This window comes from Trematosphaeria pertusa, assembly GCF_010094035.1.
Source record: "Trematosphaeria pertusa strain CBS 122368 unplaced genomic scaffold BU26scaffold_12, whole genome shotgun sequence".
In the NCBI taxonomy this organism is placed as follows: Eukaryota; Fungi; Ascomycota; class Dothideomycetes; order Pleosporales; family Trematosphaeriaceae; genus Trematosphaeria; species Trematosphaeria pertusa.
The window spans coordinates 867,838-881,558 of record NW_022987223.1 but is presented as its reverse complement, the minus strand read 5'-3'; the positions used below and the strand labels follow the sequence as shown (position 1 = coordinate 881,558).

General features: G+C 54.5%; 6 protein-coding genes across 6 annotated transcripts; 3 read left to right on the top strand and 3 right to left on the bottom strand.

Annotated features, from left to right (window-relative positions):
• Positions 1-825: 825 nt before the first annotated feature.
• On the bottom strand, positions 826-2,335 carry BU26DRAFT_542341 (uncharacterized protein; the record flags this gene model as incomplete). The annotated part of the gene is made up of 10 exons (XM_033831638.1): positions 826-863; positions 935-1,107; positions 1,159-1,244; positions 1,306-1,447; positions 1,505-1,707; positions 1,764-1,924; positions 1,978-2,053; positions 2,116-2,170; positions 2,237-2,259; positions 2,312-2,335. 10 exons carry the CDS (start codon positions 2,333-2,335, stop codon positions 826-828), a joined length of 981 nt encoding a protein of 326 aa, XP_033680609.1.
• Positions 2,336-2,695: 360 nt separating this feature from the next.
• BU26DRAFT_522016 (uncharacterized protein) lies at positions 2,696-5,262 on the bottom strand. The gene has a single exon (XM_033829685.1). The coding sequence runs from the start codon at positions 5,177-5,179 to the stop codon at positions 3,053-3,055; it is 2,127 nt and encodes a 708-aa protein (XP_033680608.1). The 5' UTR covers positions 5,180-5,262; the 3' UTR covers positions 2,696-3,052.
• Positions 5,263-5,400: 138 nt separating this feature from the next.
• Positions 5,401-7,437, top strand: BU26DRAFT_433304 (DEAD box family helicase; the record flags this gene model as incomplete). Its single annotated transcript, XM_033824022.1, has 2 exons — positions 5,401-6,074; positions 6,120-7,437. 2 exons carry the CDS (start codon positions 5,401-5,403, stop codon positions 7,435-7,437), a joined length of 1,992 nt encoding a protein of 663 aa, XP_033680607.1.
• A 337-nt stretch (positions 7,438-7,774) lies between these two features.
• On the top strand, positions 7,775-9,004 carry BU26DRAFT_71738 (uncharacterized protein). The gene has a single exon (XM_033836263.1). The coding sequence runs from the start codon at positions 8,160-8,162 to the stop codon at positions 8,877-8,879; it is 720 nt and encodes a 239-aa protein (XP_033680606.1). The 5' UTR covers positions 7,775-8,159; the 3' UTR covers positions 8,880-9,004.
• Position 9,005: 1 nt separating this feature from the next.
• On the bottom strand, positions 9,006-9,966 carry BU26DRAFT_71702 (uncharacterized protein). Its single transcript, XM_033836262.1, has one exon. It carries the CDS (start codon positions 9,642-9,644, stop codon positions 9,162-9,164), a length of 483 nt encoding a protein of 160 aa, XP_033680605.1. The 5' UTR covers positions 9,645-9,966; the 3' UTR covers positions 9,006-9,161.
• A 354-nt stretch (positions 9,967-10,320) lies between these two features.
• Positions 10,321-13,123, top strand: BU26DRAFT_433409 (nitrate reductase; the record flags this gene model as incomplete). The annotated part of the gene is made up of 5 exons (XM_033824031.1): positions 10,321-10,676; positions 10,724-10,982; positions 11,029-11,264; positions 11,312-12,171; positions 12,225-13,123. The coding sequence occupies 5 exons, from the start codon at positions 10,321-10,323 to the stop codon at positions 13,121-13,123; spliced, it is 2,610 nt and encodes an 869-aa protein (XP_033680604.1).
• Between the last annotated feature and the right edge of the window lie 598 nt (positions 13,124-13,721).

Below are 13,721 nucleotides of genomic sequence, written 5' to 3'. Positions count from 1 at the left end.
CGTCAAGACGAGAGGGTATATGTCGAAACCTGGACGAGGTATCTGCCCAAGGCTAGCTGAGGCATGTGTATCTAATGACACGAATCCCCTTGGTATTCACGCTAGGCTCGGAGCACACATCTCCTTCTCGGCTCAGGTTATTTTTTAGCCGGTTCCTTTGAGTCCGCATCCTCTTCAAACTTGCACACAAGATATGACGACGACCAGCCGCCTCGCTTCTGAAATTCCTGGGACTGCCTGAAACAAGGAACCCATCTCCTTTCAGCTTTGGCGACTCCCGACCAACCTCAGACTCTTGTCAGGCGGAAAAGCGAGCTAACGTTAGCGAATAAGAGGCCGACAGGCTCAGGATGAGATGTAGAATGACACCCACTTTCCGCCCCTAAGTTGCACTGCGTCTGGATTGATCATGTAGGCGCTGACGAAACAGTTGAGCCAACCACTTTGAGCTATTAGCATACCCGTCGTAAAACTAAGCCCACGCCACACTTATGCGAGGGCTTTGGAGATATTACTGATGCAGATCGGTTCAAGCACCGTGAGCGCTATTATCCTAAACATCAGCGAAAAGCCTACTCAACAATTTCGACATCCCGACTCTTCAGGATCCATAGAAGCAAGCGTACATGCTTGCATTTTCATATAGCGTATGTAGCCGGCTACTCGGGCCACAGAATGCTAGACCACCACTCCGATCTTCTGCATTCGGTTCACTTCGCACCTCGAGGGCACGCCTCCACGGAACCGAACCACTGCTGCTTGATATCCAGTATAAAAACCCACATACGCCATAAATTTCTGCCATCAGTCCCCTCTCTCCAACAATCACGCCCCAACCCCTCCCCCCGGAAGCTCATCCATCCCTACCAAACAGTCAGTCAATCTTTCCCAATCTCACTCACACGCCCATCAATCAAGCAGAAAAAAAACTCACATCCATCCACATCCTCCTCCACAGTATCCGGCACCTGGCACTTATTCTTGATGCTAGGCGCCTGCTCCGTAAGCCTCGTGCAGTTGCGGAGGTAGCAATGATTATCCATGGCGAGCTGGAGCGAGTCGTCTTTCCAGCCGAAGACGTAGTCGCCGTGTTGGCCGAATCCGGAGCTTATCACGCGTTAGGAATGGTCATGAAGAGCAGTGGAAAGGAGGGCTAACGCGTCACCGGTTGAGAGAACGAAGGGCTGGGTGCCGTCTTCTGGCCAAAGGTCGGGTTTGTTAAAGGGTGTGGTGTCCCACATAACCTGCCCATAGGGTTAATTTCTCGGGCGAGGGGATGCATGCGATAGGTAGTGTAGTACGTACCTCTAGCATTACCTGCGGGATCTTCACTGGATGGCTGGGGGGACACGTTCCGTTGACGATGGCGAATTGGGTCGGACCACCAATCGGGTGGGATACGTGATCGCGATGGCTCGGGCTATCGAGGTTCTTTCCGTCCCAACACCTGGAATACCATCAGGCCCTCACATCCCCGTGAAGATGCAGCGGGTCAGCAACTTACAGTGGGAAGATAATGTTCGACCGGATACCGCCGGGGCATGGTTGCTTCGGGAAATAGTCGGTATCCCACTTGGGGTCTAGACATGGAGAGTACATGCTGCCCCCAAAGTTGGGCTCTGAGAAGCAGCGATAGCACTGCTGCATGTTCTTCCCCAAGTTCTCAGACGTGCGCCTCATTGAGTCGCCGGTAAGCATGCGAAAGCCCTAGAAGATGAGGAAGGTTTGAGCAAGAAGACTCGACATGAGGGGTTTAGGCCTACCGGCTTAAAAGCTGTCGTTGCGTTCACCGCAGGCGAAGTGTAGTATATGGTGATTCCGGCGTTGTCTCCGTCGTTGAATTGGTTCGCCATCTGTGGGACGCGCTTGTAGGTGCCGTTGCGGGCTTTGAAGTAGAGGTTTGCCGTCCAATAGTTGGACAAGTCGATGGATACATCAGTATGCTTTTTGTGGCCCGTTGCACGGAGGGCTTGGTACCTTCGGTGAAATGACATGTGGTGCAGGAAGCCAGCTTAGAGATATCGCTTTCGGGCATTGAAGCAGTAAACGCGTTCTAGGCCGGAAATTAGCAGATGAAGCGGAGAGGAAGAAAACGTCCCCGTGGAGTAGACGTACCCCTCCAACCACTTGATGCATGTGCGTAGACGGGTGCATACCGGGGTTCACAAGGCTACAGCAACCCCATCAGCTCAGTTCGTGTTCTCCTGCACTTCTACTGGGGACTTTGCCGACGCACGGGTCAAGACGCTCGATGACAACCTAAAGAATCAGATACAAATTTCCCTAATTCCCCATCACGGCGGGTTAGTACCTGGGAACAGCCGAAACGTAGCATGGCTCCGGGACCTCTGATCCCTCCGCCTCTCAACATCGGCTCGTCGAGATCAGTACCGCTTTGCGCGGCTGCGTGGCCTATGAGCGCTGAAAGCGCTAGAACGCTGGACCGAAACATCGTGAGAACGACCGAGTATCAACTGGCGTTGCAGGCGCATGCGAATGCGATAGGGACTAAGTTTCGTGAAGGGGAAAAGTAGGTGTCGATACAATGGCATGCACCGTTGTTAAAGGTGCACAGCATTGAAAACGCGGGCGTCTCTCGACCTGCATCACATTAATCAAGCTCTGGTCGACATAACTATAATTCGCAATATCATAGATAGGCATTTCTGGCCTACAAGAGTGGTCATTCTTGGTTATTCAGTCTCCAGCCATTTTGCCGGATTTACGTCTCACTGGTTGTCGGATCCGTGTGTCCGTCAGGCGAACTAAACCCTGCCCAGTTGTGTTGTGATATAGAGTGAGCGATATATTCAATTTCATATATACTAAGTGTTGAAGGAATCCACCCTAGGCCGTTTCCACTTCTCTCGAGATAAGATCCCATGCACATGGGCTCGGTAATTTTTGCCGATCGGATAGATGATGAGAGAGTTCGGCAAATGGCGAGCGGTACACCTGGGCATCAGAAGCGCAGATACCAGATTCGCGTAGTTCCCGTCCGTATGCCTGGTTCTACGAGAGGTGCTGAAGATGGTGAGCATGTCAAATAAGCTTAGACGCCATCCGAGCCGGCATCCCAGTCCATTCCATCATCATCGGATGTTGCAGGCACTGATGCCTGGTCGTCTATACCTTCGACGGACTGTACCGGGTACCTTGACTCTGCATCAGATGGAAGTTGATCAGGCTCTGGTTCCTCAGAGAGGGAAAATCGTTCTTGCATAGCCGCATATGCCCGTGCGCCCCGAACGGGTATTTCGATCCTACCAGCCCTGCTTGTGTTCCGCTTAGAAGAGCTAGAAGACTGACCGCTGCTGACACTAGACTCTGAATCGTCCGGTAGGGCAGATTCGAGAAGTCTGGCAGGGCTGTCCTGCTTCTGGTTTCGGAGAAAGCTAGAGGCGGGTAAGGGGCTGCGAAATTCCTCCCACTCAGCGTGGTAGCGGGTCCAGCTCCGCCAATCATCAGCCTCATCAATGGGCTTGTTTCCTGAAAGCTTGCGTCCTGGTTGGCCGCCGCGTTTGCGTTTGGCTGAGACTGAGGTTAGGCTCCCAGAGGAACTAATGCCGAGGACACTCAGGAGATGTTGCTCTTCTTGCCCGCTCGCTTTCCGATCAAGGTCTTCCAGTCTCTCGTTCTCGTTCTCGAGCTCGAGATCAAGATCAAGCTCTAGGTGGTGGGATGTGTGCTCTGCAGGCTTAGGTAAGGGCAGATTGGTGCTCTCAGAAGATCGATTGGATGGTGGTTGGAACGCATCTGACTGCTCATCTTCATCTGTGTTGTCCGGGTCGTGGTCTTCTTCGGAGTCATCAGAGGAGACGGGCTGAGCGGTGGGAAGCGGTGTCCCGCTGCGTACAGCTCTGGCCTTGAAGTCCTGACCTCCCGTTCCTGATATAAGTTCAGCTGTTTCTTCGTCCGCACTGATAGGCTCCATCGGGAGCTCAACAGACGCTAGAGCCTGCTCCACTTCATCCCATGGGACCTCTATCGCTCCTCTACCCGAGACTACGAGGCTCGGCTTAGCCTGCAACACTCGAAGACCACAACGTCTCGCCACCCCCCTCCACCTGTCCCTTGCATTTCTCTTCAGCCCTAGAATGTCGATGGCAGCAAGGGCATCTCTTCTCTTTATGAAAGGGAGGCTACCCTTCTGGACCCGAAGTCCTTGCGACCGGATCCTGGAGGTCGCTTGAATAATAGCTGCTTGCACAAGCCGCTTAGTAAGCGAGACAACCAGCCTATAGAAATCACTGAAGGCCGTGCGGTATATTGATGGTTCCCTAGCGATTTCCGATGCAAGCTCCGTCCAGTGCGGCCAGGGGTATTGCACGGCTGGGTGTGGATTCATGAAGTAAAACTTCGAAAGCCAAAGAAGAGCCTCGGGCACGAGAAGTTTTGCTTCTGGAATGTCCTGGATGACTTCTGGAACGTCCTGATTGACTTCTGGAACGTCGGAGTGGTCTCCTGAACGGTAGTCGTCGTCTTCGTAGTCAAGTAGTCGGGCAGTGCGAATTGCATCCTCGACCTCTTCTGCTATCTCGGGCGTTATGAGCCAACACCTACCATGACGCTCCAGCTCCTGCTTTGCCTCATCGCGCTCCTGATACCATGCTAGAGCATCGCCTGCCAGCTCTAGGTGACGCTCGCACTCGCCACCAATTTCTATCGCAGCAGCGATCTCCGTCTGCTGTCCGCCCGTTTGCTTTCCCTTTGCATCGCGCGGGCGTGGCTTCACCTCCCACTCAGCAGCGGCATTCCGAAGGATCAAGAGGAATTCCCGCGTTTCTGGGATGCTCTTCGTTCCAACCGCTCGTGCAATGCCCGGTATATCATCCTTGCCCAGTCTTTCCAGGGCCCCAAAGAACAACTGCTGCTCCTCGGCGGACCATATTGATGCCCCAAATTGGGAGCTTTCGGGCTGGTCAGAATCGTGCTGGGCGAATCGTGCAGCTGCATCGTTCACGGCTTCGTTGAACAAGACCCGGTAGGCATCGCGGTACTGGCCATCGAGATGTGCCCTGCGGTCGCGGTCGCGCAGGTCGGCGGATCCAATTCGACGACGCTTTCGAGGAGAAGGCGACGGGTCAGCGCTCGGCTCATGTGCGTCTTCGGGGGGCTCAAAATCGGTGTCGGGGGTTGGTTTCCGGTGCAGCTTGTACCAAAGATCGGGCCGCGTCATAGCGCAGGATTGCTAGAGCTCTCTTTCGAGACGCTCAAAGCGTTGGGCATGCGGATTCGAGGAGGTGACTGCATGGTGAGTTGTAAAGAGGCGTGCCTGTGCTGGTGAAGGCGCGCAGTTCGTAGTGTGGCGCGCCAAGCCGGACAGGTCCCGGCAGCGCAGGCACGACCGGGAAAAGCGTGACTGCGCGCAGCCTTCGCTCCTTCCTGCCTCCACGCTTCATGTTCCGCTTCTCGCGCTCTGCGCTGGGCACATTCAGGCGGACGCGTCTCGCGCCTGTCCACCCTCCGCGAAGGGACGCGTCGACAGCAGCCGGCCCGCCCGCCGCGCCCGTCTCGCCGCTGCAGATAACGCTCCGCGAATACCAGGAGGAATGCATCCAGGCGGTGCTGTCGTATCTCGACAAGGGCCACAAGAGATTGGGCGTCTCTTTGGCCACAGGGGCTGGAAAGACGGTCATCTTCACGCACCTGATCGACCGCATCCCCGCCGTCCATCCTGCGTCGCAGACGCTCATCCTCGCCCACCGCCGCGAACTGGTCGAGCAGGCCGCCCGCCACTGCACCCTCGCATACCCGCACAAACACGTCGACATAGAGATGGGCAGCCACCACGCGTCTGGCGCGGCCGACATCACCGTGGCTTCCATCCAGAGCATCATGTCTGGCGACCGGGTGCTCAAGTTTGATCCCTCGAGATACAAGCTGGTGTTGGTGGACGAGGCACACCATATTGTGAGCCAACAGTATCTCGACGTCATGGAGCATTTTGGGTTGCGACATGCCGCAGACTGGGACCAGGTCGCAGCCCCTGCTCTAGTGGGTGTATCTGCCACCTTCTCGCGCTTCGACGGCCGAAAGCTCGGCGCTGTTATTGATCACATTGTGTATCATCGGTACGAATGGCCGCTATAACAGGCTATCTCAGCTGACAACAGCAGCGACTACGTAGACATGATCGAAGAGAACTGGCTTTCCGATGTGGTCTTCACGACAGTCGAGACCAAGGCTGACTTGACCGCGGTCGGGACTGGGACCAATGGCGACTTCCAAACCGGTGCCTTGTCGCGAGCCATCAATACCGACCAGACAAATGAGCTCGTAGTGAAGGCGTGGATGGCTAAAGCAAAAGAGCGAAAGTCCACCATCATCTTCTGCGTTGATCTTAGCCACGTCGCGAATTTGACCGCCAAGTTTCGTCAGTACGGTATCCGAGCACAATTCGTCACCGGAGACACGCCCGCTAAGACCCGCAGTGCCCGGGTGGACGCTTTCAGGAATGGAGAGTTTCCGGTGCTCCTCAACTGCGGTGTTTTCACTGAAGGGACCGATATACCGAACATTGATTGCGTCCTCTTGGCTCGGCCGACCAAGTCCCGCAATTTGCTTGTGCAGATGATCGGCCGAGGGATGCGATTGCACAAGGGTAAAGAGAATTGCCACATCATTGACATGGTATCAGCTCTCAACACAGGTGTTGTCTCTACGCCTACCTTGTTCGGCCTGGACCCTGCTGAGATCGTGGAAAAGGCAGACATTAAAGTCATGGCGGAACTCAAAGAACGGAAGGACCAGGAAAAGCAGCGGGAGCAGGAAGCGTCCGAGCTTGAGAGTCCACTTGCCCCAAGAAAGCTGCCCGGATCCATCACGTTCACCGACTATGACTCGGTGCATGATCTGATCGCAGACACTTCAGGAGACCAGGTCATCCGAAGAATCAGCGAATTTGCCTGGGTTGGTGTTGGCGATGGCAAATTCGTCCTAGGCACTAACAGCGGGAACTACCTCGTTATAGAGCCCGCGGGCACTAGAGAGGGCGGGTTTCGAGTCAAGTACTACTGGAGACTTCCTGCTGGTGTGAAGGCTAAGAGCCCATATGCTACTCCCAGAGTGGTGGCAGAGGGCGAATCATTCGAGCATGTTGTGCACGCCGCCGATACTTTTGCCTCGGAAGCTTTCGAGTATAAATGGATATCGAAAAATCAGTCATGGCGCCGGAGCCGAGCCTCGCAAGCCCAAGTGGACTTTCTGAATAAGTTCCGCTCGGAGGAAGATCAGTTGAGACCAGATGACCTGACCAAAGGCAAAGCAGGTGACATGATTACCAGGATCAAACACGGAACGAAAGGGAGATACGATAAAGCCCACGCGAAGCAGAAAACCAAAGATCGAATGAGAGAAAGGACAGAAGCAATTCGGAAACGGCTTCATGGTCAGGTCCGGGTCGGACCACTGTCTGCAGAAAGGTTCATGGGCTAAGTCGACGATGCTAGCAACAAAGGCCGTGAACTGGCTCCTTGCCAGACTTGGCCGTTTCTGGAATGCTACCGCATCTGGGCACTAAAGGTTACATTGGATTCCTTTGTCGCATGCTTCGGAAGCACGTGGCGAGTGACTGTTTCCTTCCGAGAAAGGTGAACAACAGCCCTCTGCCCCTTTGAAACTTTCCATGGTTTAATGTCACCGAAACATTGGGGCGACAGTCTCAAACCATCCGTTCGTCTCACGTCGTACAGATGGATGGGCCCTTGTTAATTACAAGTATTGTGCCTGTCCTATTCAATTGACCGCTAGGGTCATCGACGCCTCCGTAACAGAACCCGCATCATGACCGAAACACACACTTCTCTGCCGGAGCCTCCGCACGAGAGCGAGCGGACCAAATCGCATCGGCCATCCATCTTTCACAAATTTCGGCACAAGAAGAGCCATTCGGGAGACTCAGGACGGCGGTCATCGGCCGCACGCAGCTCACATCCACATTCGCCTGTTCTCTCCTTGCCTACTCCTGCGACACCCCCTCCTATCACAGGCGTACAAGAGCCTCTTCCCGACATCGTCATATCAGAAGAGTTCTTTGACCTGTACCATACCATCGTCGCGCATGTCCAGAAATTCTATGGCACCGAGCCGGTAGATCTAGGCACATCACAGGCCGTAATTGAGCATGCAGTACCGGCCTAACGCTAACATGGCCCATCATGCTCACCCTTTTGGGCGACGCGAAGACGCGGTTGGCGACTCTGGCGCTGTGCATTAGCTGGACTATCTTGAGCAGGAGCCTGTTGCTGAAGCTGGGCATCAGCAGCAGCCCTGGCAGCACTTTCCTTCCCCCGGAGCTTGTCGAATGTTTTCAGAGTTTCTCCCTCGGAAAAGGCGCAGTGACTCTGGGGATGTACGAGCCAAATCCCACCTTCTTCGCGTTGCTGTCACGCTGGAAACAAATCTCAGCTACGCTGCTGCATTCAACCTACGTTGCGGATGCCTTTCTCGACTTCGATTCTCGCACGGTCAATATCGAGCGTGCGCTCAAGGATCTCGACCCTCTCCTCGCAACCTACGCTATCTCCCACGACGCCGGCCATGGAAAAGGCGCTAGGCTCGCGGAACTTAGAGACTTACTTAGGAAGGGTGCCAAGTTCGCGTTTACGCTGTTCAGTCAGCCCAGCTTCTGGAGCTTTGACTGGACGTCAGACCGCGCCGCTGAGCACGGCAAAGGAGACGGCCAGCTCGAGTCCCACGGAACCGGCAGTGTTGAGAGTACTGGCACTGGGACCAATATCGCAAGCACTCTGGTACCGGCTGAGATCGTGATTTGGCCCAGGCTTCTGAGGGTCATGGATGGAGATGGCGTCAAGCTGGAAGGTGAGGGCGAAGTATTTGGGAAGAAGCTGTACCTGAGCGACTTCGGGAAAGTTTAGAGATGCTCACAGAAGGCATTTAGAATGTCTTTGGCGACCTGTAGCTGCGTGCGCGCGACCGTCTCTCTCTACTCTAGCTATCCAATCGACGAACCTTGTAAATGAGAAAGTTTTCAAGAGAGTTTCATTCTGATTTCTGCTCTCGGTACCGCTGCAGCGACGTTAGCTCGGGTTTGTCTCGGCAAGCGCCGCGCCATCGTGCGTTCCCGCGGAGAAGCAACGACGCGGAGTCCTAGTTCCTCCGTGCAAGAACCACAATCGTTCCACACATGTACTCTTCTCTTATCTCTGACTTTTATCCGATCGCTCTGACCCATCGAATCCCAACAACCGCCTGTGTTCGAGTTCTCCGTGGACAACGTGAGCGTCGCCGTTCTTTGTTCGTGCCCAGATGCTTCCGCGGAGCGCCGAGCGCGGCCAGCGCGACGTCGACGCATCTGTAGGCGAAGGTTGGATTCCTGCTGCAGAGAACCTGCTTGGCGGTTCTCGATGCCTACAGAAGAAAGCAAACACGAGAGAGACGACATGAGGAAAAGAGACGCAGTCTAGGAGGCGAGCGCGGGAAGAACAACGGCTGACGATGCTGCGAGAGAACCCACCGTGACACGAAATCATCAGACCATGGCGACTCACTGCATCAGCAACGTTCACGGCCTTCATCTCGAGCGATAGGGAAATACTTGTAGTGCCTTCTCCACGGGCGGTTTGCCGACTGTGCATCAAGCATCTCCGCCGCCAGGAAACATCCTCAGTGGGATGTCGCATGCCTGGGCCAGGAACGCTTCGCAACTCCACGGCGGAAGCGGGCTAGCTGCATAGACGATGTTTATATGCTGCTTCCGTAGATTCGCTAAAGGCTCTCGACTGCCGGCGCGTTATTTCCGGATTGGGTCGCTTAAGGGCAGAAGATAAGGATGCATGTGTGCGGGAAAATCGCCCTACCTTTGGGCTCTACGATGCATTCGTCGGACGAGTATGACAGCATCGATGGGCAGGGCTTCCGGCTTCCCCACAGATCTAACTGATCGCGCTTATTGCTTTTACGGATGATGTCGCGCCGCCGCCTTCCCGCTGCCGAACCAAAGCAGATTACCTTTCTCCGGGCTGGCACTCGCGGCCTCGAGCATGACGAAAAACGAGAGGGGGTACGACCAGCTAGTGCGCGGTGCTAGACTCTTGTGCCCTATAGCTGGGCGGTCTGGAATCCGGCAACTTCTACTTGTGTCGAAGCGCCACATTCTTCACATCCCTTCCACGCCTGTTGCCGTCTATGCCTCATAGATACAGGGCGCACTGTCGGTACCATCACACGACATCGTACATGTTTTGTACCGTTTTCTAGGCGCTATACCCTGTTTCCTGCTCCTGTCCGGAAATTACCTTATCTGATATCTCGCAACGCGCAAACATGAGCTTGGAAGTCGAAACCCACAATGTGCCCATGGACCGGAAGGACGTTACACTGCCTCCTACGCCGCCCGAAACCGTAATCGACGGCGAAGATGACAAGACCTTCGACGACGGGAAGGACCTACTCAACTTTCCACTCCCACCGCCGACTAAAGTCCCTGCGAAGGTACTCGACGTGGACCAGCCGACACCGGACTCACATGTACCGCGGGATCCTCGTTTAATTCGGTTAACCGGCGTTCATCCTTTCAATGTTGAAGCGCCGTTGACTGATCTCTTCAACGAAGGATTCTTGACTAGTCCGGAACTATTCTATGTGCGGAATCATGGAGCGGTACCGGTTGTTCGAGACGAAGATATTCCCAATTGGGAGTTTACAGTAGAGGGGTATGTGCTCAGGCTATAGATGCATCGGCTGCTAACCTATGCAACAGCATGGTAGCCAATCCTTTGAAGATCACTCTCAAAGAACTCTTGTCTGATTATGAGAACGTCACGTATCCGATCACACTCGTATGTGCGGGTAACAGGAGAAAAGAACAAAATGTAGTTCGCAAGTCGAAAGGTTTCTCATGGGGCCCAGCTGGCGTATCAACGGCGTTGTTCACCGGCGTGGTGATGAGGGACGTTATTGAGAGAGCGAAACCACTAAGGAGAGCAAGATATGTGTGCATGGAAGGTGCCGACAAATTGGTATGCTTCGCTCACAGCATAGAGGTGGAAGGCTAATTCGTTTCAGCCTAACGGCTACTACGGCACCTCAGTCAAGCTCAACTGGGTCATGGACTCCAATCGCGGAATCATGCTTGCCCACAAGATGAACGGAGAGATGCTAAGGCCGGATCATGGGCAGCCACTACGAGCGGTCATTCCAGGCCAGATTGGAGGTCGGAGTGTGAAGTGGTTAAAGAAGCTTATCATCACTGCTGAACCAAGCGATAACTGGTATCACATCTACGATAATAGAGTTCTCCCGTAAGTCTCTCGGCGAAACTGAATGGAATATTGGCTGATGAGTACAGCACCATGATTGACCCGGACGAGGCTGCGAAAAACAAAGCCTGGTGGAAGGATGAGCGCTACGCAATCTATGACCTAAGCCCAAATTCAGCAACAGCATGCCCGGCGCACGGCGAGACGCTTGACCTCTCCAAAGCTCTAGAGACGTACACAATAAGAGGTTATGCGTACAGCGGTGGCGGGCGTCGCATAACTCGCGTGCAAGTCTCCATCGACCAGGGCAAGCACTGGCGTCTGTGCAACATCGAATACGCGGAGGATAGGTATCGGGCGTTCGAGGACAAGGAGCTCTTTGGCGGACGGCTCGACATGGATTGGCGGGAAACCTGCTTCTGTTGGTGCTTCTGGAATCTAAACGTGCTGGTTGAGGAGTTAAAGGACGCAAAGGACATTATCGTTCGAGCGATGGATGAGAGCATGAACATGCAGCCAAGAGATATGTACTGGTCGGTTCTGGGCATGATGAACAACCCATGGTATCGCATAGTCATCCACAACGAGCACGGCACACTACGCTTCGAGCATCCGACACAGCCTGCGCTTATCCCTGGAGGTTGGATGGACAGGGTGAAGAAGGCAGGCGGGAACCTAACGAACGGCTATTGGGGCGAGAAGATAGAGGGTGAAGAGGCAGATGTGGTGGAAACAGAAGCCCCGAAAGAGATCAAGATGACGAAGGACGGTGTCGACCACGAGATCTCGATCGATGAACTGAGAAAACACGATAACGCGGAGAAGCTGTGGTTCGTCGTTAATGGCGAGGTGTACGATGGGACGAAGTTTCTGGAAGATCACCCTGGTGGTGCGCAGAGCATTATTTCGGCGGCGGGACTGGATAGTACGGATGAATTCATGGCGATTCGTAAGTTTAGCGCGAGCAGTGTGTACGAGGATGCCCATGTTGACACCAATCAGACAGCGAAACTGCCAAAGCTATGATGCCAGACTACCACATCGGCTCACTCGACGAAGCATCCCGCCGCATCCTCGCGGAAGGCGAACCGACCACCACATCGGACAAACCACGTCCCGTCTTCCTTGACAGCCGCGTCTGGAACAAGGCGATCCTCCACTCCAAGGTTGCCGTGTCATGGGACACACGCGTCTTCACCTTCAGGCTAGATTACGATGAGCAACCTCTCGGCCTCCCTACCGGGCAGCATCTCATGATCCGGCTAAAGGACCCAGTTACCCGTGAATCTATCATCCGCTCCTACACGCCGATATCGGAAACCACAAAGAAAGGATACTGCGACGTCCTCGTTAAAGTGTACTACGATACTAAGGAGCGAGCAGGCGGCAAGATGACCAAAGCGTTGGATGCTATCCCGATCGGACACTTTGTCGAATTTAAGGGCCCCATTGGCAAGTTCGAATACCTCCGCCGCGGTCTCTGCACGGTCAACGGCAAAGAGCGAAGAGTAAAGCGCTTCTTCATGATCTGCGGCGGCTCCGGCATAACGCCTATCTTCCAAGTCCTACGTGCAGTTATGCAGGACAAGCAGGATCCTACGACGTGCGTCGTACTCAACGGCAACCGCCTCGTCGAAGACATTCTCTGCAAAGAGGATCTGGATGTCTTTGCACGGGACAACGTGGACAGGTGTAAGCTATTGTATACTCTTACCCAAGGTCCAGATGACTGGACGGGACTCAGGGGCCGGATAGGGGGCCCGCTTCTTAAAGCGCACTGTGCTAGGGGCGCGGAGGGCGAGTCGTTGGTCTTGATATGTGGACCGGAGGCGTTGGAGAAGAGTGCGCATCGGGCTTTGAATGAGCAGGGGTGGCCGGATGACGATCTGTTGTTCTTTTAGAGGGTGTAGACTTCTGGTGTGCCTGGGTGTGTTGTTGGAAAGGCGGGTTGCGATTCCGCATAGCAGGTTGTGTTTTTGGTGCTTTAGGAGCATCTGTGGGCGCATAGTGTGCTTGTTTGTACATAGCCATTACGACTACGACTACGACTACGACTACGACTTCGATCTTAGTTTCGAAAGGGTGCTCCTCTCTTTCGTAGCCCCGAGCATATCGCCCTTTCCTACACAATGCTGATGCTCAAGCACCCAGCACCCCATCTCTCCTCAGTAGCCATGATCTTCCCAAACATGCTCCAGATCTCGATACACTACATCCCTTCCGCGACCTCATCCCTAGCCGGAGAAATGACGCCCACGCTCTGCATCTCCGCTAGCCAACCCCTTGCTCCAATCTAGCCAGGGTGTGTGGTGCCTTATCGCGCTCTTGGCGCCTGTGCACGGACGATCCTGATAAGGGCGCGGAAATTCGCTGGCCGCTCCACTCTGACACTGTGCTTTCTCCCCGGAGAGCTTAAATCGGCATTTGACAATTCTGATGGGCGTAATTGCTTATTTGGAGCTGGGAGGGGCGTATGACGGCAGGCCTGCTGCACGGAGA

Bases quoted from the DNA above. Each gene is read 5' to 3' on its own strand.
- BU26DRAFT_71738 (XM_033836263.1), top strand. From the start codon at position 8,160: ATGCTCACCCTTTTGGGCGACGCGAAGACGCGGTTGGCGACTCTGGCG.
- BU26DRAFT_71702 (XM_033836262.1), bottom strand. From the start codon at position 9,644: ATGCGACATCCCACTGAGGATGTTTCCTGGCGGCGGAGATGCTTGATG.
- BU26DRAFT_522016 (XM_033829685.1), bottom strand. From the start codon at position 5,179: ATGACGCGGCCCGATCTTTGGTACAAGCTGCACCGGAAACCAACCCCC.